General features: G+C 37.2%; 1 protein-coding gene across 2 annotated transcripts; it reads right to left on the reverse strand.

Moving 5' to 3' along the window:
• Positions 1–8,093: 8,093 nt before the first annotated feature.
• Tnmd (tenomodulin) lies at positions 8,094–23,652 on the reverse strand. 2 transcript variants are annotated; one of them, XM_015502276.2, is made up of 7 exons: positions 22,918–23,652; positions 22,621–22,752; positions 13,736–13,876; positions 13,442–13,543; positions 10,290–10,443; positions 8,766–8,932; positions 8,094–8,476 (listed from the first exon to the last, which is right to left on the reverse strand). In XM_015502276.2, exons 1-7 carry the CDS (start codon positions 22,963–22,965, stop codon positions 8,267–8,269), a joined length of 954 nt encoding a protein of 317 aa, XP_015357762.1. In that variant the 5' UTR covers positions 22,966–23,652; the 3' UTR covers positions 8,094–8,266. The 2 variants fall into 2 exon arrangements, with proteins under 2 accessions (XP_015357762.1, XP_048653277.1); XM_048797320.1 differs by lacking the exons at positions 22,621–22,752; positions 22,918–23,652 and adding an exon at positions 13,960–14,586.
• Positions 23,653–23,815: the final 163 nt, after the last annotated feature.

Consider the following 23,815-nt stretch of genomic DNA (forward strand, 5'->3'; position numbering starts at 1 on the left):
TCAGTTAAAAAAAAAAAAAAAAAAAAAAAAGAAGTCACCCTAGGAACTTCTGATATAGACTACAAAGTGAGAACCAGCAGACCAAGGAATATTAAGATATGATTTGGCCAGCACAGAAAGTAGCTAGTAATACTGACAATGATGTCAAATGGCACTAGTTTATGAAGCCATATTCAGCTTGATCCTGGAGCTGCTCTGACTTTATTTGCTTCTGCTCTCAAGCTAAGAAATAAAATTTTTGTGTGATTTTTGCACTCAGGCTACAAGATATTCTGCTTCTGGGCATGGCAATGAAAAGTTTAATTCTTAGTTCTATAAAGTATTTGCCAAGTACATTTTTGATACTGGCTGTAGCTCTTGATTTTACCAGTAGGGAGCACAGTCAGTCTATTGATCTTAAGCTTTGTATTACAAAAAATTCTGAGATGATATTTTCTGTGTTAGTGTGGAAATCTTATTCTCCCAGTTGGATAGAAAGAGACAAAGGCCAATTCTGTTGTTAGGTAGGAATGTGACTCTCAGGTGGGATTGATCATTTTTCAATGATTACATAGAATGAAACACATCTAAACTTTTTACATATAAAATATGATCTCCTAGACGTGACATTCCATGAAATGAAATAGAGCCCTTTTTTCATGAATAACACATTCTCCAAATGAGCACTTTGGAACAAGGTGTGAAGAGTAGAGAAATGTGTAAGAAAAGTTATGAGATGTTGAGTTGCTCTATTTTTGAAAATAATGTGTTTTGGCATGTGTAATTAGACACCTAGACAGAAATACTTAAATGTCTGATGAAAGATAAATTTAAATTTTCTGTGGTCTGAGGTGTTTTTCTGCTCCTGTAGACCACTTAATTATCATCTTAGAAAAAACTGGATGGGCACAGGTTTGGGGTCCTTGGAAAGAAGCTAAAACATAGCTTTCCCTCCCCTGCTCCAGCTCCCTGAAGTCAAAATATTTATGACAACTATAGTATTGGCCTCAAATGAAAAAAAAAAACTGTCTCTTTTCTGTACAACTTTCCATGAATTCAAAGAGAAGAACTGGTTCACTAATAAAATGTAGGCATTGGTAAAAACAAGTTTTAGAGTGAAAAAAAAAATGTGGACTGAATATCAAGACAAGTAGAGTTTCTGTGAAGCAATCTCTTAGTACTTGAAGCAGGCTCATTCTTAAGATGCCAAAATGTAATACTGGGTCAAAACATAGGGGAATGTTGGATAATATTTATTTAATGTCTACAATGAATGTGCTGTAGGGAGTTTGTGTTAGTTGGCCTGAAGACTGAACAAGTTTCAAACTAATGTTTTTCTTCATTTTTTTCTCTGGTGGCCTAAATAGTCACCATAGTTTCTCTGAATATAAAGGTTTTTGCTCTTGGGATTGGTCCATAAATTGGTTACAACCTTTTATATCTCCAAAGCCATATTCACTGGGATGACTGATGGGATCCACTGATGGTACAAAAGATGATGATTTAGAAAAATAAGTGTGGATTATTGGCTACTTTAAAGAAAAGGGAAATTTCCCTTGGTGACAGTAAAATAAAACTTGTTTTTTTCTGGACTCAGACTCTCACATCTGCTCTGTGTATGATATATAATGAAATTTACTCTGCTAGACACATTTTGATTCCACACAATGTAGAACATGAACTTTTTCTAGTCAATTTAACTGTCAAAAATCCTCTTTAAAGAATAATATCATTTTATAAAGGCCTTACTACAAAATACAACAAGAAAATTTAAAGAGAAAAACTTTTCCCTTTACTTTTTTCAAAATGATGCTCTATTTTGATACAAGAGCAAGAGCTATGGTTATTTAGATGGGGGTTTTCTCTTTTCTCAACTAGTTCTAAATCTCTTAGTGCCACTTTCCCTTCTTTGCTGATAAAAATGAAAAACAGATAAAAACCTTGTAAAAGATAGCAGTAAATGGAATTGTTTACTTTGTCCTATACTATCTTTGGGGATAATCTCTCAACTATAACAAGTCCATACCATTGTTTCATCTATACATGTGGGATCAGTCTACAGCAAAACCATGAAGCCAGCAAATTGTTTTTAATTTGCTTCCTACACTCAGTTATTATTATTTTTTTTTTTTTGCAGCAGAAATTGAAGCCAGGGGTGCTTAACCACTGAGCAACATCCCCAGGCCTTTTTAAACATTTTTAAAAATTTAGATACAGGGCCTCGCTAAATTGCTGAGGCTGGCTTTGAGCTTGTGATCCTCTTGCCTCAGCCTCCCAAGCTGCTGGGATTACAGATGTGTGCCACTGCACCCTGCACCATCAGCCTTTTGATGTGTAGTATCTTGATTCCACAGATCCTCTAGATGCTTTCCCTCACATATCCTTTGTTTTTCCATGAGTGTTTTTGATTCTCTTATGGTTTCATTCTTCAGAGAAAAAGTTAATCTCATGAACTAGTTTGAGATAATATGTGAATGGGTCCGAATATGTTAACGCTTTACCACATTCTAGGAAATATATTTGCATTTTGAGAGAAAGCAACTTAATATAAAACGGGATGACTTCTTAATAGGCATTCTAGATCTTGTGACAAGTTTCTAGATATTCCCAAGATTGCAGAATACTTTCTCTAGTGTGTCTTCTCATCTTCTTACTTGCTAACATAATTTTGGTTACATTTGAAGTGACAGTGCATCTAGAACAAAGACTAATACCAGTATCTTTTGAAGCTAAATTTGGTCATATCATGCTTATGATATGTAAGTGGAAGTCCCCTTAAAAAGATAGGGATACCTTTTGTCCTATCCAGCTTCCTTCTGATGCCAAAATGGAAGTTCATATATAATGGCTAGAACTAGAAATATATAGGTGATGAGGTGACCTTGAGCATGAAAACCAAGTATTGAAAATGGTAACACAGAAAGATAGGTGCATGGATCACTTGACCAGACAACTTGGACTACATACTTTTTACCTTGTTTAAGATACATATTTTGTGATTTTTCTGTTATATTCAGCTGAACCTGATCCTAAGGTTACAATGAAACAACTATTTTTGGGAAATCAGGTTTTGCCAATCTCTCAGCATAGTTGATAGGCTGATTCTGAGAAAATCATCCCTATTGTTTTTTTGTAAGAGTTTTTGGTCTCTGGGAAGCATATGTGAAGAATTCTTGCTCTCATGAATCCTCTAAAAAATACATACTTTCTTAGTTGTTTACAAAGTCTAGGTCTTATCATGCCAGATTTTTTGTAAATGACTGGACACAAAGAGGAAAAATTATTTTCTACCTGCTGTCATAGTATTTAGTGCTAGGTTCTTCATTTCTTGTTGATCATATTAGTTTAACAGTTGCTCTCAGTTGGCACATCTTTGTAGGAAGAAACTCTCAGAAGTAATTTAGAGGAACAGGAAATGTAAAAGGTCAATCATGAACCATTCTGATTTTAGCATATGATTTAGTGTTACCAAAATATCAAAAGCTGTTATTGGGGACATGGGGGAATTTAAATCACAGTGGTTGGCTAGATACACATGACAGAACAACATTGCTGTATAAGGGTCAATCCCCACCTCAAAGAATGGATTTCAGTGAATACAGTGAATATGTGAGTTGGCATGACACCTGGGTCCCTTTGCAAAATAAATAAGCTAGGTAGTATTCTAGATAGACACACTGCTGTTTTTTATTCTCTGCTTCAGGAACTCAATCATGGCTAGGGGCCACACACCAATCTCTTGCCCTTGACAGACATCTTACTCTTGGCTCAGTGATGACTGACATGGTGTAAGCCTGAATTGTGTTTTAGTAGTAAGTTAAGACCAGCATAAATGCTGTTGTCAGTGGAAAATTCAGAATGGTAAATGATAGCATCAATCAGAGAAAGATAAATATAAACAATATATTCATATTATTCATATTATTGTCAGGGATCTCCACATTATGGAGTTGCTGAGGGGGTTTTGTTGTTGTACTATTTATTTACCTGTTTGTTTAGGATGAGGAATTTACTGTGCCTTGATCTATTCCCCTTAGTTAAGTCTTCCTCTCTTTTTGAGTCCTTTCATCAAGAACAATAAGCATGAGTATGAAGTAAGAGAATGGAAGAAAAAAAGTAAATAGAAACTAAATATCAAAGCAGCGAAGGAGACAAGCGGCTATTTACTCACTGGGTGACAAATGACAGAATTAAGTATTGAACTAAATTAATAATCATTGCAGTCATTGGGTACGTAGCTTTCATGAAAATTGATTAAAGATATCCTAAGAGACTTTGGCGCTGGACTTTGGAAAGGCAGGGGCAATATATTTTTTTTTTTTTGTGTGTGTGTACATTCGTACCTAGATTTTAATATGTAGCCACTTTTCTTTCTTGTTAGGGAACAGCATGCTGTCAGCAAAATTAAGCCCTAGAATGAAACTTCTTCAAAAAAAGAAAGCCAAAATGAAATCACTTTTAAGGGTATAAATAAAATAGATCCACGCATTTCCTGACAGCCTGAATGAGAAGGTCCATATTTATCTCAGTAAGCTTTCAGCGTTAGACTTTAGGAGCCAAAGTGACAGTTTTGGACTCAGCCAGACAGTGAGCCTTATATATAAAGACTCAAAATAGATTTCCTTTGTCCCTAGTCCTGCCAAAGAGCCATTTTAGGTGTGCAGGAAGGCACTGAGCACACTAATGCACAGTGTCCTTTTGCTGAGTGGGAGCAATGGATGGATTTGCCTCACCTGACTTTTCTTGATTGGAATTTAGATCCCCATATAATCTGAAAGGTAATATGATATTTCTTGTGATTCAACATCAGATATGCTTCTTGCCTCTTTTTATTTTTTATACATAAAAATCATTGAAAATTTAGATGAAAATGCCAAAAGCCTGCATTTGTATAATGGAAATAGATCATTGAGCTGTGGGCAATCATCGATGCTTTTGATCATTCTGGGATTAGAGAAATTCCTTACTCTTGTAGAAATTGTCAAAAGATAAAGAATAAAAAATGGATTTAAGTAAGATAAGACATTTCATCTCCAATTTGAACAGAACTCAAGGCTAACTTTTTATAATAATAGTCTGAAGGACTTTATAGCTGTGCTCTGTTACAGCCTCCTCTTTTTCTTCTACCTTCACCCCTGTCTTTTTTCTTCTCACTGTCTTTAATTTAAAGACCACCCATATATTTTATTCTATACTAGTTTCTAGACAGAACAAAATGGGAGAAGGCATATATGGGCTCTCTTCTTTTAGAATTTGAAGATTAAACATCTATGTAAAGGGTATGCACATTGAACAATATTAACTTATACAGGCATGGAAAGAGGTAGAAAAGATTTAGATATCATATTTAGGCAAGAGGAAAATGGAATTTTAACAATATTTTTAAATTACTTAGAGACAATTCTAAAGGAAGTGGGATGGCTAGATAAATATAGAATGAAATTAAGGTGTCTGAAAAAGCCAAAGGGGTGGAGAGATCAGTGGGAGAAGTAAAAGGATATGAGGTGGTAGTTTAGAGTGTTTTGATTAAGGAGGTTTTGAGTGTTCAAATTCTTAATTCTTAATGTAGTAAGTAGCCATTACAGACTCTGAGGAAAGGAAATGGCATTAATAAAATCTATAAATGAAAAATAAACTTTGTGTAAAAGCATTTATGTTAGCTTCAGTCTATAACCTTGGACTTCACCAGGGAGGAGGTTGTAACAACTCAGCTGAGAAGTAGTTTGTGGCCTGAACTATAATCATAATTGAAGGATGGCTTAGGAGGACAAGTTGGGACCATTTGGCAAGAGACTGGAGAAGAGGACAGAGATACATTTAAATTCCTGCCAGGTATCTGGCTAGGGAGCTCAGAATTACTTCATTGTTGTGCCTTGTGATGGGCCCAGGGAAGAGTGATAGAAAGAAGAGAGGCTGCTTTAGCTTTAATGGGGTCCATCAGAGGGAAGTATAAGTTATGTTGTAACAAGTCTCTACACAGGACCTAAATGAGTGGCAAAAATCTATGATAGAAGGGATATCATGCCTTCTCCAACATTTCTAGCCTGGTCTAGGCCTAAGGTGAAGTGACAGATTAGTGTTGGGCTTTTTTTGTTTGCTGTGTTGTTTTTCCCCTAAGAATAAGATGATTCAAATGCTTCTTAAACATGCCTTTTGTACTTTCTTTTGAACTCATGGTCTGCCACATTAAAGGGATCATACTTTCCCATAGTGAAATTTTTTGAAGTATCTTATTTGAACAAAAAATGCTTTCTGAATTAAAAGAATGTTAATAGGAACTCTGAGCCCAAAGATGTGCTAGGGAACTGTCTATACCTGTGTGTGTGTGTGTGTGTGTGTGTACATATACATAGCATACACAACTGCAGTTAGTTGGGTATAAGTTCCTATATTTGTGATTGTGCTTATGTATTTTGAGTGTGTTATCTTTTTTTTTTTTTTTAGAAATACCTTCTACTTCATTTCTATCCCCTACAGAGCATGGTGTATTTAGTATACTAATAGGCTGTATAAATTTGAATGTCTGTGTTGGTATTGTGGCTCAGTGGCAGATCGCTTGCCTAGCACATGTGAGACATTAGGTTCGATTCTCAGCACCATGTATCAATAAATAAAAAATAAAAGTCCATTGACAACTAAAAATAATTTTAAAAATTTGAATGTCTTAGGAATTTAAAATTATTGGAAAATCTTAAAAATGTTAAAATGAATAATTTATTAAGAAACAATAGGAGAGAACATCACAAAGTGCATATAACCTCCAGTTATTCTATTTCAACTATAAATTAATGCCTGTTCTAAGTATTTCAAAATGACGTGTTCTAAATCATCCTCAATAAAAAAGAAAATACTTTAATGATATGCATTATTAGATATACTTTATTGTGTTCTCATTCTGTGAAAATTAGTAATCCAAGTATGGCATGTATGCTATCAATTAATGTCTGGCTAATCTTAAATTAGTCTTGGGCAAAGCTGTTTGTATGAGTTTTCTTAACTGTTAAATGGGGGAAAATAAGTTCTGACCTATGGGCATTTTGGTGAGGATTTTATTTGAAACTCCTTTTCTGATGGATAGTTTCATACAGATATTTCCATGACACAATAACTTTGAAGTTGAGCAATGAAGGATACTGCCTTCAAATGACACTAGATGTGGTGACAGATTGGTAGAGCATGAATTATGAAACTTGACCTGCCTGGGATATCAAGGTTAACATTACCCTCTAAACTATTGTTTTCATTTTTCTCTTGTCTGTTTCCTGTTTCCCAAGCAAATTATGGGGTGATTAGGAACTAGGCCTTACCCTTCCTTTAAGAAAGTGGCACACTGCCAGTTCCCTGTGGTTTGGGAGGGAAAATCCCATTTGATTCTTCACCTCAATAACTTCCTATCATGCCTGTTTCTGTGAATGATATTTATGGGTCCCTGTTTTTCAGATAATTGCCTTGGAAAGTTATGTAACCAGACACGGATCTAAAGAGAAGTCAAACGTGAAGGTTATAAAATGTTGAATTTGTCCAAAGTTGAGTCCCTGTTCACAGGAAGAGAACCTGGGACCCTTTTTGCTAAGTTAGCTTTCTCCTTTGCTGAGTCTGAACACTTGGAATATTTTAGTGTTGGCCTGCTGTGACTCACTGCCTGTCCAGCAGCTTAAGAGATACTTAAGCAAGTCCACAGTATGCTGTTCAGATAATTAAACATTGGGGGTATGAACAAAAGGATATGTTTTATGCATCACTTATGGGGGCATTTTATCATTATCTTCTTCATTTCTACTTTCTCAGTACACTAGAATAAGTTATGAGTTTTTAAAAAATTTTAGTTGTAGATGGACATAAAACCTTTATTTATTTGTTTATTTATATGTGGTGCTAAGGATTGAACCCAGTGCCTCATACATGCTAGGTGAGTGCTCTACCACTGAGTCACAACTGCAGCACCAAATTATGGGGTCAGAATTCTTATGTTTTACCTTTTCCTACTCCCAAACCTGAGGATGAAATGCAAACTTGCGTTGTTGCCATCCGTGTTACGCCGGTGTGCTCCATTTCAGTAACCAGGAGTATTCTCAGAAAACACTTACCCAATGTGTTCAGCAGCAATCAAGCCATTGATGATGATGTAGAAGTTTATTAGAACATGAAGAGAGGAATTACCTACAAGTAATTCTGGAGTCTTGGCTACCAGAAGCCAAATGCCTCAGAGGCAGAAATTTATTGAATAGCATGCATTTATTATATGTTAGCTGACAGAAGGTTAAGCATTTGAACTCAAAAATTCCTATTAGACCCTCCCCAGCATGCGGGCCACCCACCAGTTGCAAGGCATGATGACACGACAGATGACCCGTCCTCCTTGGTAGCAGTATGGATATGGGTAGTAACCTAGTAAAGGTTCACAGACACGGCGGCAATAGCGGTTGCCTCGACGACAGTAAATACAACAATAACCTCTCTCATCCAGCATGGGATCAAATTCGATTCCATTTTCCGTCTGAAAGAAGAAGACAGTGTTGGAGGGTGAAGTTCACTGGGAATAGGTCCCCCAAAGGAGGGGAGGACTCTATGAATAGGGAGGGGCCTGGTGAGAAGTTCCTTAATCCAATTGTGGAGATAGTATCAATAGAGATCAAAGTTGGTTTTGAATGAGCCTCCTGGAGAGTCTAAGTTGTTTAAACATTTGTTAAAACCATATCATTCTTCCAGTAATTGTGCTCTGGGGGATAGTTAAGTTTTGTGAGGGATTTTTTTTCTTGTTTAAAAGAGTAATGAATGTAACTCACATAGTCGTTTATTGGAAGTTCTTCCTCACTTGCTTGTCTGGTGTGACGAGTCTTCTCCACCTTTACTTGAGGGACCACCCATTGCTCATTTTGTTCAGTTCCCTTTTTTTCATTGGTAGGAAAGTGAAGATCTTCACCATCTTCTTCAAAGTCTTGTAACTCAGAAACTAAGATAATAAATATAAGATTATGATGCAATTGTTTTGCAAGTGTTTCCGAAAGAAGTGTTTAGGGGAGTAGTAGTTGTGGATAGAGATTTTCATTTTGTCTTCTTATTGATATCATTTAGGCGTGCATGGGCCACTTTCCAAGCTCCTTCTGCTAATATTTTAAGGAGTATTTTCCAAAACAAACCTCACCATTTCCACGCACACAGACTTCTTTACTTGTTTGGCATCAAACATATTGTGTGCTTTGCCTTATTAGTGTACTAAATTAAAAACTAAGGACAAGGGACTTCTGTGTCTCCCACAATTATTTTACACATAATTGTTCAAAAACTATTTCTTGGCTATCTGATTTCATTTGGCATTCTCTGTCTTCCTACCTCTTCCCTTCTCTTTCCTGTCTTAAATTTCTTTAAACCTTCTATTCAAAAATAATCTTGGATTTATAAAAGAGTTGCAAAGATAGAACAGAGTTTCCATATACCCTTAACCCAGTTTCTCCTAATGTTATTTTACATAATCATGATACAATGATCAAAACTAAGAAGTTAGCACTACTACAATGCTATTAGCTAAACTACAGACTTTACTCAGGTTTCATCAGTATTTCCACAAATGTCTGTTTTCTGTTCCAGGACACTACATTCCATTCACTTATATTTTTTTAATTTCCAAAGAAACCAATAGATGCATGTATCCATAAGAGCACCTTCTCTTGAGTAATATAGTAATCTATGTTTTTCAGAATGAGGGAGATGAAAGTCTGTGTTAGCTGGACAGAATAAGCTGTCTAAGAACTTTTGCCTTCTCTGGGATGACTAGAATTTGAGGGCTGGACTTTTTTTTCACTCCAGACTTCTAGCCCTCAATTACTTTTTATAGTGATTCCTAAAATAGCCATGAAGACATTTGTATTATAGTGATTGTCCTATCTTCTTGGGAGAATACCACCATTTGACATAAAGAATCCTTCTTGAGACAACAGAGCATTGTTTTGGTTCTTCTCTGTGTTCTTGGATTGGACCTACAGTGGTTTGAGCAATAGTGTGGTGTCTCTGCTGCAATGAATATAGATGTGCAAAGAAAGACAGATTAGCTTTTTGCTATCCCTAGTCACATTAGAGTGGTATTACCTTTGCTGAGATACTTAAAAGCCTGTCAGCATTAATTTATCTGATTTATCACTTGGCTGTGAAAAATTCCCGCCTCACTGGCAGTCAGCATATACGATTTCATCCAAGGAGATACAAGCCAATCATTTGTTTTCCTAGAATTGTAGTCACTCAGTGCTGAAAACATGAACCTGTTATCATCTTTGGGAGGAGAAGTAGGAGGGGGTGGGGATAGGGTTACATACCTGCTATTAGAGTGGGATTGATCCAATACATAGTTACATTATCACAAATCTCCAGAATTTTGGAATTTTTTAGAAAGTCTCGGTTTTCAATTGGCTTTTCTGCTGGGACCCAAATCACTGACTGTTCAAAGAAAGTTGTGGTAATTTCTTCATTCTGAAAGTAATTGTTCAGGGTAGGAATTGGAGGAGAAATTAATAAAATGAGTGAGATGTTACAGGATATTGGAAAACAATATGTTTTGAGTCTGAATAACAATTCCAATATTAGGGATGCTGGTGAACTAGCTATGTGTCATTGCATACAATAGGTGCCCTTGGAGGAATTAACAACTAATCCTTTCTTCCTGGGTCTAATAGCAAAGCTGCTCACTGAAATAAGAGCCTTCTCTGCTATCATTTCACTTGAAGTTGGAAAGGCTTTCCCCTCATTTTCTTGGGGCCCCCTGGGGGGGAACCCTGAGAAATTTACATTTGTTTTCTCTCTTTTAAATGGCTGTTGTGAGTGCCTGCCGTGTTTTAAGCTTACAGTTAGAATTGTGCACAGGATTTGATTTGAAGCTGAAAAAACTCCTGTGATCCAAAGTAGTGACATAAGTTAAATAGCAACTGAACCTAATATTTTGGTTTTCAGAGATTTGTCTGTTAATGGTAAATCATTGTAGTACAAAATATGTTTTTTATATATTTTAAAGTCTGGTCTCCAGTTTATGACTTCATTGGCCCTACCACTGTTTCATACCTTTCATTCTACATACTTAGGTCTAATCTCACTTGAATGTTTTTGTTTTATGGAGCCTTTCTAATATTGTTAATAATGATGCCTTCTCTTCAATTGCTAGTATTAAAAATAGTTTTCTTATATATCTAGTTCTTTCTTGTCATTAAGGCTTTAACATACCCTGCCCCCACTGGGCACTCTTAATAAGGCTTTTTTTCTTTTCTATTTTGTTTATTTCTAGCTTTACAATTTTTGTTTATTCTCTGAAATATCCCTTGGTGTAATTTTTACCCAAGCTATTCACAATTTTCATGTCCTGGCTATTTTGCCCTTGACTCTGTGAAGACCTTGGGATGCATTAAAAGGGACTGTATAAAATGAGGGTTGATATGCTGACTAGCTTTGTTAGCAAAATAAGGGCTATTTATATACCTGCTCTGTATGTTTTACATGCACACACCATGGATATAAGTGGTGAGGAAAGTACAGAATAAGAGGTTGTTTTGTCTTTTAGGACCAAAAATCTGTTTCTTAAAAATGTGTGTCAATATAAAAAGTAGAATTTTTGAAGACACAGTGATTTTGCTATTATGAGATGAATACATGTGTTGTTTTAAAATTCAGCAAACTTAACTAAAGAATAAATGAGGGCCAAAATGAGAAATTATGGGCCTTTGGCTTTATCTCTTTTGGAAAAATAAATCTATTATATCACTTCAGGCTCTCATTGCTAGGTGCCATGCTCCAAGTCTTATTTGGTAAAAATCATCATATGATATTGCATATTGCTTTTTAATCCTATTGATTCTCATTTCATCTTATCATTGCCTCCTATAGTCATTCCTGATAGTCTAAAACTTGTTCTGTTCCTAAGAAACATCTAACTTAAGTTTATTTTTAAAAAAATCTAGGGGCTGGGGTTGTGGCTCAGTGGTAGAGTGCTGGCCTAGCACATGTGAGGCTCTGGGTTCGATCCTCAGCACCACATATAAATAAATAAAATAAAGGTTTTGTGTCCAACTACAACTAAAACATAAATATTAAAAAAAAAAAAAAACAACCCTACAAAGTCTGTCACTAACATAGACTTCGGTAACAGAGCATCATTATCTTTGGGGATAGTTTTTCTTGGAAATTGTAACAACAAAGTTTGTAATTTCTCTGTCCAAGAGAAGACCAGTAGTAGGCTTCAAGACTTGAGTCAGGAAAAGGAAAAAATGTCCCCATCATCTCCCAAAAAAGAAAAGGAAAAGAAAAAGATTAATGAGTAGGTGAGAATTAAGATGAAGATAGTTAGGTGGGAGAAAATTGACAAAAAAAAGAGGAGACAGGGAAGAAAGAGAGAGGTTTTTATGATAATATAGAGATGTCACTGTGTCATTACCATAATCTCATTTTTGATTTGCCAGTTAAACTCTAAACCAAAGTGAATCAAATAAGATGAAACAAATGCTTGGGTTGTTTTTCTTGCTGTAGTAGGGGTGTGCTATCACAATATGACCTTAGCTGAAGCTTTCCTTTATCCCCCCACTCATAGCCACATATTGTAATTATAGGTAGGATACCAGGAAAATATAAAAAGCCTCAAGGGTGATAATGGTCATTGTATTTTATGCAGCAATGATTCATCTCCCATTAGGCTTTCAGGGCAATTCATTGATTATACCAGAATTCTAGGGTCCCTCACCCTAACTCAGTAGTGTTTCCAGAGAATTCTTATTACACTGATATTCTTGTCTTCTTTGCTTTTAGCTTTTCCTAGTAAAGAATGATAATAAATGATGTGGATTAATTTATCAGTTGCCAAGCATAAAGCAGTGAGGTGAATACACTGAAATATTTAAAATATAAACAAACATTTATGAAAGAAGTTGCAAGGGGCAGGGGTTGTGGCCCAGCAGTAGAGCGCTTGCCTAGCATGTGTGAGGCACTGGGTTCGATCCTCAGCACCACATAAAAATAAATAAACAAAATAAAGGTATTGAGTACAACTAAAAAATAAATACATAAAAAAAGAAGTTGCAAGGATTCCAGGTGGTTTTGGTAATTATTTTTAAAAAATGCTTTACCTTAGGCAAGATTGCTTTTGTTCCTCTGGCTCATCCTTTTTACTAGAAATGATTTGTTTGGGAGCAAGTATATATAATGTTGATGAGTAGTCAGTTGTAAAAATATAGTGTTGCATCAAAAAGTATGAACTTTAGTTTTTTGAGAGGTCTGATTTCAAGTTACTTACTGGCTATATGACCTTGGGCAATTCACTTTTTGTTTCTGAATTTAATTTTCTATATCAAAAAATGAGAATAACAATAATTGTGCCTATCTATAGGGTTATTCGAGAATCAAATGAGAGTACAGTATTTAGTACATTTGTCACATAATCAGCACTCAGTAAATGATACCTTTTACTACCACTCTTATTATTCTTACGTACCTCATCTATTTCTTCTTCTGGTTCAGAAAATTCAGGAATCACTTTAATCTGAGTTTTGATAAAGCATTTTTGGAGACCTACAAAGTAGATGCCAGTGTATCCCTATAAGACAACAAAACAATAATAAAATTTCCTGATATAGCTACAAATAATGAGTTCCATCGTCTCAGTGCTGCAGACTAGCACAACATGAATTCAAAGGAAAATGTTGTCTTGTAACTTATATGAAAATTAATTGACTCAATTACTCTAATATTTTAAGTGGAAGCCTTAGGGCTCAAATATCCAACTTACATTTTTAAAGTCATGTACTTCCAATGTTTCATCAGTGCCATTTCCACTTCTGAATATTTCAGTTCTGGTCATAGGATCAATTTCCATGTAAATCTTCCTCTTCTCTCCATTGCTGTAGAAAGTGTGTTCCATGTCATAGGTCTGGGAAAGCAAAGGAAAATAAGCTCTAAGATACTTGGTGCATCCCTTCATAAGATACTTTAATTGGGTAATATCTGGGACACCTTCTCTTTCCAGAGCCTTTGTAGTGAGGTGCCATCTCAGCAGCTTGCTGTTGGGAATTCTCTGAAACTTGAGATTAAAGAGAGGTGCTTTTTGGCACTAGGGTTGGCATGGGGATCCCTTCAGAGCCAGTATTTTGTATTCAAGCCAAGTTGCTGAGCTAATTACTAAGAATTCCAACAGTTTTCTTGGCAGCCTCGACTAAAAAGCAAATGATATTCTGCAAACCAGCTTGTAAAGTATTTTCCCCTTGTGTTAAGCCGAGGGATCACCTAAAACCTATGCTGGATCTTTAAGCTACCACTTCCTTTTCCAAGTTCTCTGTGATCTCCTTTCCCAACCATGAAATTCACTTTGGCCAAGATAGAGATTTGAACACATTTAGTGTGGTTAGGCATTATTCTCTATCCCCAGGGCTTTAATATTGCCTCAACTTTGGGCCTGTCCTTTATAGAATGCATAGATACTTTTATTGGCCAGTATTTTAGGTAACAGTCTTATCCTGTCCTTGTTTCCTTCCTTTTGCCTTTTAAATTCCAGGAAATGTTTATTGTCTTCCCACAGCCTTCTATTTTATAGGCTTACCAAACTCATTTAGTTTAGTCCTGAGTCCTATTTTCCAAACCTATTCCACTGTTTTCAAGTTCTCTAGATTATTCTATATATATATAATCAGTAGCTGTGTCGAGTACAATGCATTAAATAATAGGGACTCTCATGAGAAGAGTCCCTTGGGAAGGATTCTTATCCGTTCTTTCTTGAGTGGCTAAAACAAAACTATAGACTTCCTTCTTCTATCTGAAAGAGACAATTCTTTTTCTAAAGACCAAGAGGTCTATTCCCATAAAGTATTCTAGTTTAGGAGAAAATGCAGAACTTACAACCTAGGACATATTTCTAGGTAGAAACGACAAGTCTAAAGGAGTTTGCTACCTGTCACAAATCAGGCCTGATCTAATGGTGTAATTTGGAAGTCTATCTTCTTCCTGTTGTTAGGAGGCCTTTGTCTGATATTTCTTAATATTCATTTGTCCTTACAAAAAAAATTGGAAAACTAAAAACCTGAAAATGCAAATCATCCACAGAGCCGGCGCTACTTTCTAATAATACAGTTCCCAGTGGCAGCCCCATAGATTTTCTACTAGTTTAGGTTGTGTTTTAGTGTCTGCTGATGTCTGTGACAGCATGTTAGTTTAACCTGGTCAAATTTTCCCCAACTCAAGTAGAAAAACAAGTTGGAAAGATTTGTAGAAACAAGTGTTACTTCAAGCGTGAAAAGTCTAATGTGGCTGCTGAATAGAAAAAACAGAGGCAATGTCATTTACCTCTTTGTAGCTCAGCAGTGACTTGGACATGGTTGGCAGTTAAGTATTTGTTGAATAAGTATTCCACACCAATGGAATATTCTAATCTTCCTAAAGAAAGATTTTGAACATTGGCAAGGTCTTTTAAGAGATCATTTTAAAAGGGAAGGGGAACACTATTTAGAACCCTCTAGCAACTGCAGAGTTAACTCAGGAAGTCTGGCCTGGTTTGTGACAGGTAGCAAATTCCTTTAGGCTTGTTATTTGCTTCTTCTTATAAATTTGTCCTCAGTTCCAGCTTTGCAGCTAGCTGGAGAAGAGAAACTTCTACCTATGGCAACAAATTGAACTCTCAGTTGGCCTGACCTAAGCAGAGGAGAGAGGCATCCACTTCAGATTCAGCCTTGTCAGGTCTCCCAACAGGGGGTCATTTCATTAGAAATACTATCCATTGTTGAGACAAATGTTGACACCACTAGCCATTGGGGGCTGGGGTGGGGTGTTTGTTTCATCAGTAGCACCACTGATGGATTATCACATGGAAAAATTAGGTTAGAGACTAGGGGATGTTGGACTGCTGCCTACCTGGGCAAAAGAGAAAATATGAACTGTATTTTCAATCATTACTAGAAGACTATGGAACCATACTGGTGACATTTAAAATTTCAGTGTACTTCAGTGGAATGAGTTTTCCTGCACTGTTGGCAATGCACTTTACTTGGACACCTTGCTAGAAGAAAACTATTGGAAACTGTGAAACTCAGCAAATCTTGATTATTTTCAACATTCCTGCAAAGAGATTTTTTTCATTGTTATTTTGTTTTGTTTTGGTGAGAGAGAAAGGGGCCATCCTGATTGTATCCATCAACGACTTTGTTGATTTTATGTTAGTAATGGTAGGTTGTTAGGTAGAGTGGGATGGGAATGACTTCATTTGTGTGTGAATCCCTGGTGGGGGGTAGGAGTGGGAGCTATGTATTCACCCAGATGGAATTCCACTATCAAAGGTGTCCTTTTGGAACAGACTGTCCTTTGTCTAGGAAGATGATGCCGGTGACTCACTTTGGACTGAGTAGGGATGGGTTTGAGCAAATCCAGACATACTGTCTCGCTTGGGTCCCTGTGGAGCACACTGCTTGGTAATGGCTATGTAAGCTTCACTGGCCCATATGAAGACTGAGCTCATGCCTTTGGCATCAGAAGTACTTTGCTCTCTACTAAGCTCCCTGGCTCGGGGGTTGAGGGTCCTTCTGGATATGAAGAAATAGATGATTCTGTCCTCTCCAGAAGTAAACTAAAATAAAGACAGGGTGGCTGGCCTGGGAGAGATGTGAGTGGGCACAAGCAGCACATTTCAGACTCGGCTCTGAATTCAGTTTTATTCCAGGAAGGACAGAGCAAGGATAGCATATGATGACTAAGGCCCTGCCAAATTGGCAAAGAGGGAAAGTTAATCTTTGGTGCTTCTCTTTTGTGGTGTCTTTTCATATCCTGTTTACTCTGTACCCTCATAGTCTTTTACCATGCTCTTCATATCTCCATCTGTCCCTTTATCTCCTGTCTAGACATCCAAGAATCTCATGATGTTTCAGGTGCCTTGTGTAAGAGACAAAAATCAATCTGACATATGATTTCTCATTTAGACATTAGCAAAGGATATTTATTTAAAACTGAGTTCAATACTTCCCTCAAAGGAATGAAGTACTATTGAAGGATTTTAGGCATGATGGCACCAGGAATAGGAGATGTTTGGGAGCAAAGGTATCTTTCCATAACAACTCAAATGGGCTCACACTCCATCCATACATTAAGGCTGGCTTAACTATAAGGTCCAAGATGTTAAAATGGGACAAGGAATACAATAGAGTAGAATATGAACCAGAAGTGAAACAAGGAGATATGTGGTTAAACTCAGGAAGTCTGAGACCACATGGAGGAGAAACAAACCAATTTCTCTTCCTTTCCCAGGAATTCTGTCCTTTGTCAAGTTAAATCCTCCATTCAGGCAGCAAATGAGCCCTAACATCCCCCTATAACAGTTTTCCCGCCTTTGTTTGTAACAGTCTCTGAGATAAGAAAAGAAAGCTTTTTATGAAGACTAACGCTGCCTTGAACCTCAGTGTGATGGATATGTTTTGGGGGCAAATAGCTTTAGCCTGTCCTGACAGGGATTTGAGGGAATTTGGCTTAGGTTTGTTTTTTGAAGCCTGTGATTAATCTAGTTGCTTTTCTCTCCACCTTCATCCTTTACTGTCTGTTTATGAAGTACACTCTCCAAAGGTGAAATACATGCTCAGAATATCTGGCTAGCAAGTGTTAGTATGGAAGGAAGGGAAGGAAAGGCATTGTACCATATTATTACTGATCAAGCCTGTAGGAATTAAAAGGCCTCTGGGTATTTCTATACCAAAACAGAGCAGACAGATTGTTTCTCAAGCAAAGTTGGACTTCTGCATCTTCGATCATGAGCCCTGAAAAAAATTGGCATAAGCAACCAGACATTCCTCTTTTTCAACAAGAAATAGCCATTTATTTCATCTACAAATTGTGTTAGCTGGGAAGTTTTCCCTTGCCCACAATCCCACCTCTAAATCTTCAATGCAGCTGAAAAATAGTGAAAAGAATCCCCAGACCAGTTTCTAGTCCTAATTGAGCTGTCATATCTATACACTGTGTGACTTTGGGCAAGTTACTATATGCCTCTGAAGGCTCAATTGCTATCTCTATCCCTCATCCCTCTCTAGCTGCAATGTTCAATTGTTGGCAGAATCAGTTCTGCTTATATTTGGGCTCTAACTGGCAGGTTGATCATTGGACTGTAACTACCTGTTAATCACCTGAACTACTTCCTCCTACAGCTCCATTTCCACTCTCAGCCACTCAAAGACAGTTCCTTTGAAGGCTTGGGTTCTTTTTGCTGGTGCTATGTAAGGTACTCAGCAAATGCTATCTTAGGAGGATGAAGGAGTAACAATGTGGCCATCATAGCCCTGGTCTGCCTTCATGTATTTGGTGAGAACTGCCCCTGAATAGCCCAGAGTAAGAGTAGCTAGCCCAGTGGGAGTTGTATAAGGGTGGACTTGGATCTTGCAATGCTTTAAGAGGAAAAGAAAATAAAACAAAGTCGTCTTTTATAAAATGCTGATGTGGCACCATCTGGTGAAGCTCAGTTACTCTGCTATAGAGATTCCAGATACATCTCCAACTTTTTCCTTGAGAGAATAAATGTTTTTCCAGTCCCACATTTCACCCACCAAACTGTTGTATATGAAAGCCTGAGAAATCTAGGCAGGAAAGTTGTCTCCCTTGTGTGTCTAGAGATGAGTGAAGGAAGTTGGTCTTGGGCTAATGCTGATACTAGAAAAACAGACACAAAGAAAACTTGACCAGACTTGACAAGAAAGTACTTCTGACCAAAAGATTTTCAGCCCAATAAAACTGGGTTTGAAATCCTGGGTGAGACTGTTTTAATGGTCATCTTCAGTTGAAGTGGGGATGAGGAGGGCAGAAGAATGCCGGCCTATCCACCTCACTTCTCATTTTATACTGGTAGCATGTAGAAGTTGAAGGAACATCCTCAGGAATATGTTGATACCTGTGTGGGCCTGATGCAATCAATTAGCTCTGAAGTCACCAGGCAGTTCCTGTGCATGGCAGGAAGGACCCCATTTCATTTATTTAATTTATCATTCTTCTGCCTCATTCCACAAATAATTTGAGGAAAAGAGTACAAAATCTGTGCTATGTTTATAAACTGTTGATATATGACCTGGCCTTTTTCTAATTTGTTTTCTCCATGTTGCATTCATTATCCAGGGTGTTGGCTTCTAAATGTTTTAAGTTAAATGGGGAACACCAGGAGCTTTTAAAACCAAGAATGTTTCTCTTGTGAATATGCTTTAAGGATCCCAGGGCAGTCACTGTCTGGGAGTGAAACCTTAATGTGATGCTGTTTCAAAATTGCTGGGACTGAATAGGTCTCTTCTGCTGGGATAAGAAAGCTGAGTACAGAGCCTGATGGACCTGGCTGACCTTCAGCTCAAGTAGCTCCTATGCATGCTGTGGCTCAGGGGGCCTGGAGCCTAGAAGGAAGTACAACAGCTCACCCAGAGTTAGTCTTCCTTGTTCCATTTTATTTTGATTTCTTTCTCTCTCGGGTGTGTGTGCCCATGTGCACAGACACAGAAAATGCATTCTTGAAGTATGTGTGGAGGCAAACATGGCTTCCTTTCCCTCTGGTATCAGAAATCTGGATATTTTGTACACACCAATATAGGAGGGAGGGAAGGACTTACTAGAATGGAAATGTCAACAGCAGATGTGGGATGTTAAATAAACACTGTTTATTATAAACACATGTTGTAAAACAAAATAAAAAGGAGATGTGGTGGAGGCTGGAGGAGCAAACACTAAGAACTTGGAGGAAGCCCAGGACAACAAAGAAAATCACTGCCATCAATAAGCACAATAGCATCAATAGTTCTCTCTACCAAGGGCCCCGTAGTCCCCCAGGAGTCCCATAGGCTTATCAAAGAAAGTAATGAAGAGCTTGGGTTAAAATCTTCTATTATTTCTTGCTATATTATACTCTTTTTTAAGAGTACTTTTCAGTTTCAATGGACCTTTATTTTATTTATTTATTTTATATGGTGTTTTGAACCCAGTGCCTCATACATGCCAGGCAAGCACTCTGCCACTGAGTTACAACCCCAGCTCCAAAGAAGAAACTAAGTTTTTTTTTTTGGTGTGTGTGTGTGTGTGTGTGTGTGTGATGCTGGGGATTGAACCCAGGGCCTTGTGCATGCAAGGCAAGCACTCTACCAACTGAGCTATATCCCCAGCCCCTAGACCATACTCTTAAGGGGAGTCTTAAATTTGTGCAAGGTACCTGGATCCTTTTTCTCTGGGAATCTTCTTCCAGACTAATCTGATTACTCATTGATTCCCAGGATTCCTAAATACACTTGGAGGCAGGGGCTTATTCTGAGTCTTAGCCATTGGGAACATGGATGGTCTCTTGGGTTTCTTTTCTCAGACTTTGAAGGTAATAGTGGATTGAGTAAAGCATCTTATAGTTTATATATCCACCTGGTCTCCTAGTTTACAAAGGACTTAAACTGATCTCTGGTGAAAGCCAGGACTTAGATATCAAAAACAATAAATTGAAACTCCCCATTGGAATGGAAAACAAACAACCTTTGTTTATAGTGGAAAAACTTGCCCTAGGAGACATCTATTGTCTTTTATCTGTATTGCTTCAAAATAGCTTTGTTCATTTCTGAGAATTCCTTTGCTGACAATCACATCCCAAGATGGATTACTTCATGAAAGACTTGGATTTTTTTTATGAACTTTGTACAGTAGCATATCCTACCTTTTCTAGGTATACATTGAGCAAGTTTTACATTTGGTTTAAGAATTTCAGAATTTGTCTTTAGCATTCATTACGAAAAAACCTGGAATGAGAAGCAAAGATGATGTAATAGGGAAGTAGAGGAGACCAGGAACCCTACTAGTCATTTATAGCTGCACGGAGGCAAATAGTACTATAAGTTTAGAAAAACACATAAATTCTTTAAGAATAGCATTTGCAGTACCAATGGCTACAATAAAACAAGAAACGCCATCTAGCCCCCTATTTCGGCAGGTGTGTATGGATGGTCAAAGGGATTGGTTTCCTACTACATCCAGTTAAGTACATTATAGCCATGGAGAACAAAAAAGTTTTTTATCCTCTAACTCATGTATACTTTTTGAAAGGATCCAAGATTCAATTTACGGGGCAGCATGTCACCTTGAGAATTAGTTAAGTGGCACCAAAATTATATCAGAATTCATTTTGGCACTCTCATTCATTTGCTATTTCCTTCCTAACCTTGATTGCTTTGTGCATCCTGCTAGTCTGAACACAGGTGGCTTCTCTAGAAAGGCATCTAAGCAGTAATAGTTCAGAAGCAGTGTGTGTGTGTGTGTGTGTGTGTGTGGTGTGCGTGTGTGTGTGTGTGTGTGTATGTGTGTGTGTGTGGAGAGGGAAGGAAAAGAGGATAACTATAGGCATTGAGTGATTCCTGAAATCTTTTCTGGAACAAGGTGTAAATAAAAATGCAAACAAATAAAGTAGGCTGGTTTGCTCTCCCTCCTACTTAAACTTGATAAGGCATCTTTTGAGAATAAATGGTAGGCAAAGGTGTAGAATCTGAAGGTAGCTATGCTTTACTTTTCTCTTTTCTGGGGGGACACTTAGCCACAATTTATTTTCTATTTTCCCCTGTGCTTCTCCTTCCCCATTTACTCATATTCTTTTCTCTCTGCTCCTATCACTCCTTTGGCTCCTAGTGGTCCATGCCAGCTCATTTTCTTCTTGTCTCATTCTCCCTCCTGGAACTCTGCCTTTTCTTCCTTAACATCTGTTACCAAATATAAGTGATCATCTCATGACAACAAATTAACAACAGCAATAGCAGCAGTAGCAACAACAATAACCCACACACAGAGAGAAAAGATGGCAAAACCAGAGAAACATCTTTATATCTTATAGTTTGTATATTTATTAATTCTCTTTCAAATGGAAATTGTTAGCATGAAAAGACTCTGGTTTTATTGGGGTCACATCTAAATTGGTCCATTTGTGAGTCCCAATATAACAAAAACACTAAAGTGCACTAATACAAAGTACAATGGTCAAACAATCTTTACTGAATGACCCCAATATTGCAAGCTTTCTGAGATATCTGTGATTAATGACTTGGTGTTACTTGCTTCTACTTTCTGGCATTACTATCTCAGTGGGGCAGTGAAGATTGTGGCTTGTGAGAAGCTGAAAAGCTCTAGCTTTTTAATCATAAATAAATGCAAACTCACGTATACAAATCGCTTCTTATAAAAAAGGAGCTTGTTGTCTGTCCTCACAACAGATGCATTAAGTCAGAAACATAATCCCTGAAAATTCTTTGCTGCCATTTCTGGTGGTTTGTCCTTATGTGGTGGTATAATTACTTTTCCATCAGTTTCTGCCCAGATAATTGAAAGAAAGATGGAAAATATTTTTTTTCCTAACAGTAAAAAATTTGCTTCTTGGAGGAGACTTAACTCCTTAAAGCCAAAGTATTATAAAAGAATGGGCAAACCTACATCTTATCATTACTAACTAAAATGCAGAAGACAATTTTACCCCTAACAAAATTATTAGAAAAATAAAAGAGAGCAAAATCTTGATTCACTTTTTCACACCAGAAAATAAACACAAAAAGGACTTAATGATTTTTTCATTTTCAGAGTAATTTACACGTCAACCACTGGTTAATTTTAATCAACTCAGTACAGAAGCACTGGATAGTGACATACATTTACTTTACTTACTTTCTTGGGTGCTTCTGACCAGAAGTGCTTGCTCCCCCAAAACAGGACAATCAGAGTTAGGGCCAAGATACCGATCACCAGTCCGCAAATCTTAAGTGATTTACATATCTTCTTGGATTTAAAAGCTTCTGCCTAAGCAAAGAACAGAGAGAATGGAACAATACACAATAATCCTCAAAATAGCAAGCCATAATTCAAAGTCTCCTTTGATTTCACTTTCTAATGTTCACATTGCAATTCGATAAATCTACCAAACCATGCTTCTGCTCAAAAGGGAAAAAATATGAATCAACTTACATTTAGGATGTGACAGTCCTCACAGTTCTCTGGAGGATTCTTTGCCATGGTCTCTCAGCACACAGTACTCCTTCCCTGCTTTGAGAGGACTGAGAGACCACTGCTGAGGTGGAGTTGCAAGTGAGTCGGCTAACAGATGCCAGAGGAGAAGCTGAATTTATATGGCTCAAATATGTCATACCAGAGCCTGAGGGAGCCCAGGGGGCTCCTGTGCTGCGATTTGTTACATAGATATACCCATATATGTATATAACTTCTGTGCACAGAATTCCATCCAGAATGGCAAAGACAGAAGGTTATAATGAAAACTATTGTCCTGGGGGTTGGGTTGGAAGGGGATCAAGCCTAGGACACATTGAAATGATTTTTTTTTGCTATGAACTTAAAATATCAGTGGCAAGACATGCTGCACACTCCAGAAATAAGCAAACAAAATAAAAAGGAATGGAGTTCTAATTTCAATTTTATTTCATTCAACAAATATTTATTGTAGGGATATTAAATGTCAGGCACTGTGCTTGGTGTTGGAGATTCATAAATGAATAAAATAGTGCCTCCTTCACTATGTAAAAGCTCTTGGAGAACTGAGATCAATGTGTACTCACCTAATTAGAACTAAAAACAGGATAAAATAAAGACTAATTTTAGTCTCTCTCTCTCCATCCTGTGTCTCTGATTATTTTTCTTTCCTGGGTCCTCTTCCTCAGTTAGTTCCTTAATGCTGATATTTATTATGCTTGTTTCTTCCACTGTTGTTCATCCTCATGCCTAATCACTCATTAAGTTCAGTCAATTCTGCCTCTAAATTATCACCACAATCTTTTTCATTCATAAATCACATTCATTATAGTTCTGTCTTTCTTCTCACTTTACATATACTTCTTAGATGATCTCATCG

This window comes from Marmota marmota, unplaced genomic scaffold (assembly GCF_001458135.2).
Source record: "Marmota marmota marmota unplaced genomic scaffold, marMar, whole genome shotgun sequence".
NCBI classification, from domain to species: Eukaryota; Metazoa; Chordata; class Mammalia; order Rodentia; family Sciuridae; genus Marmota; species Marmota marmota.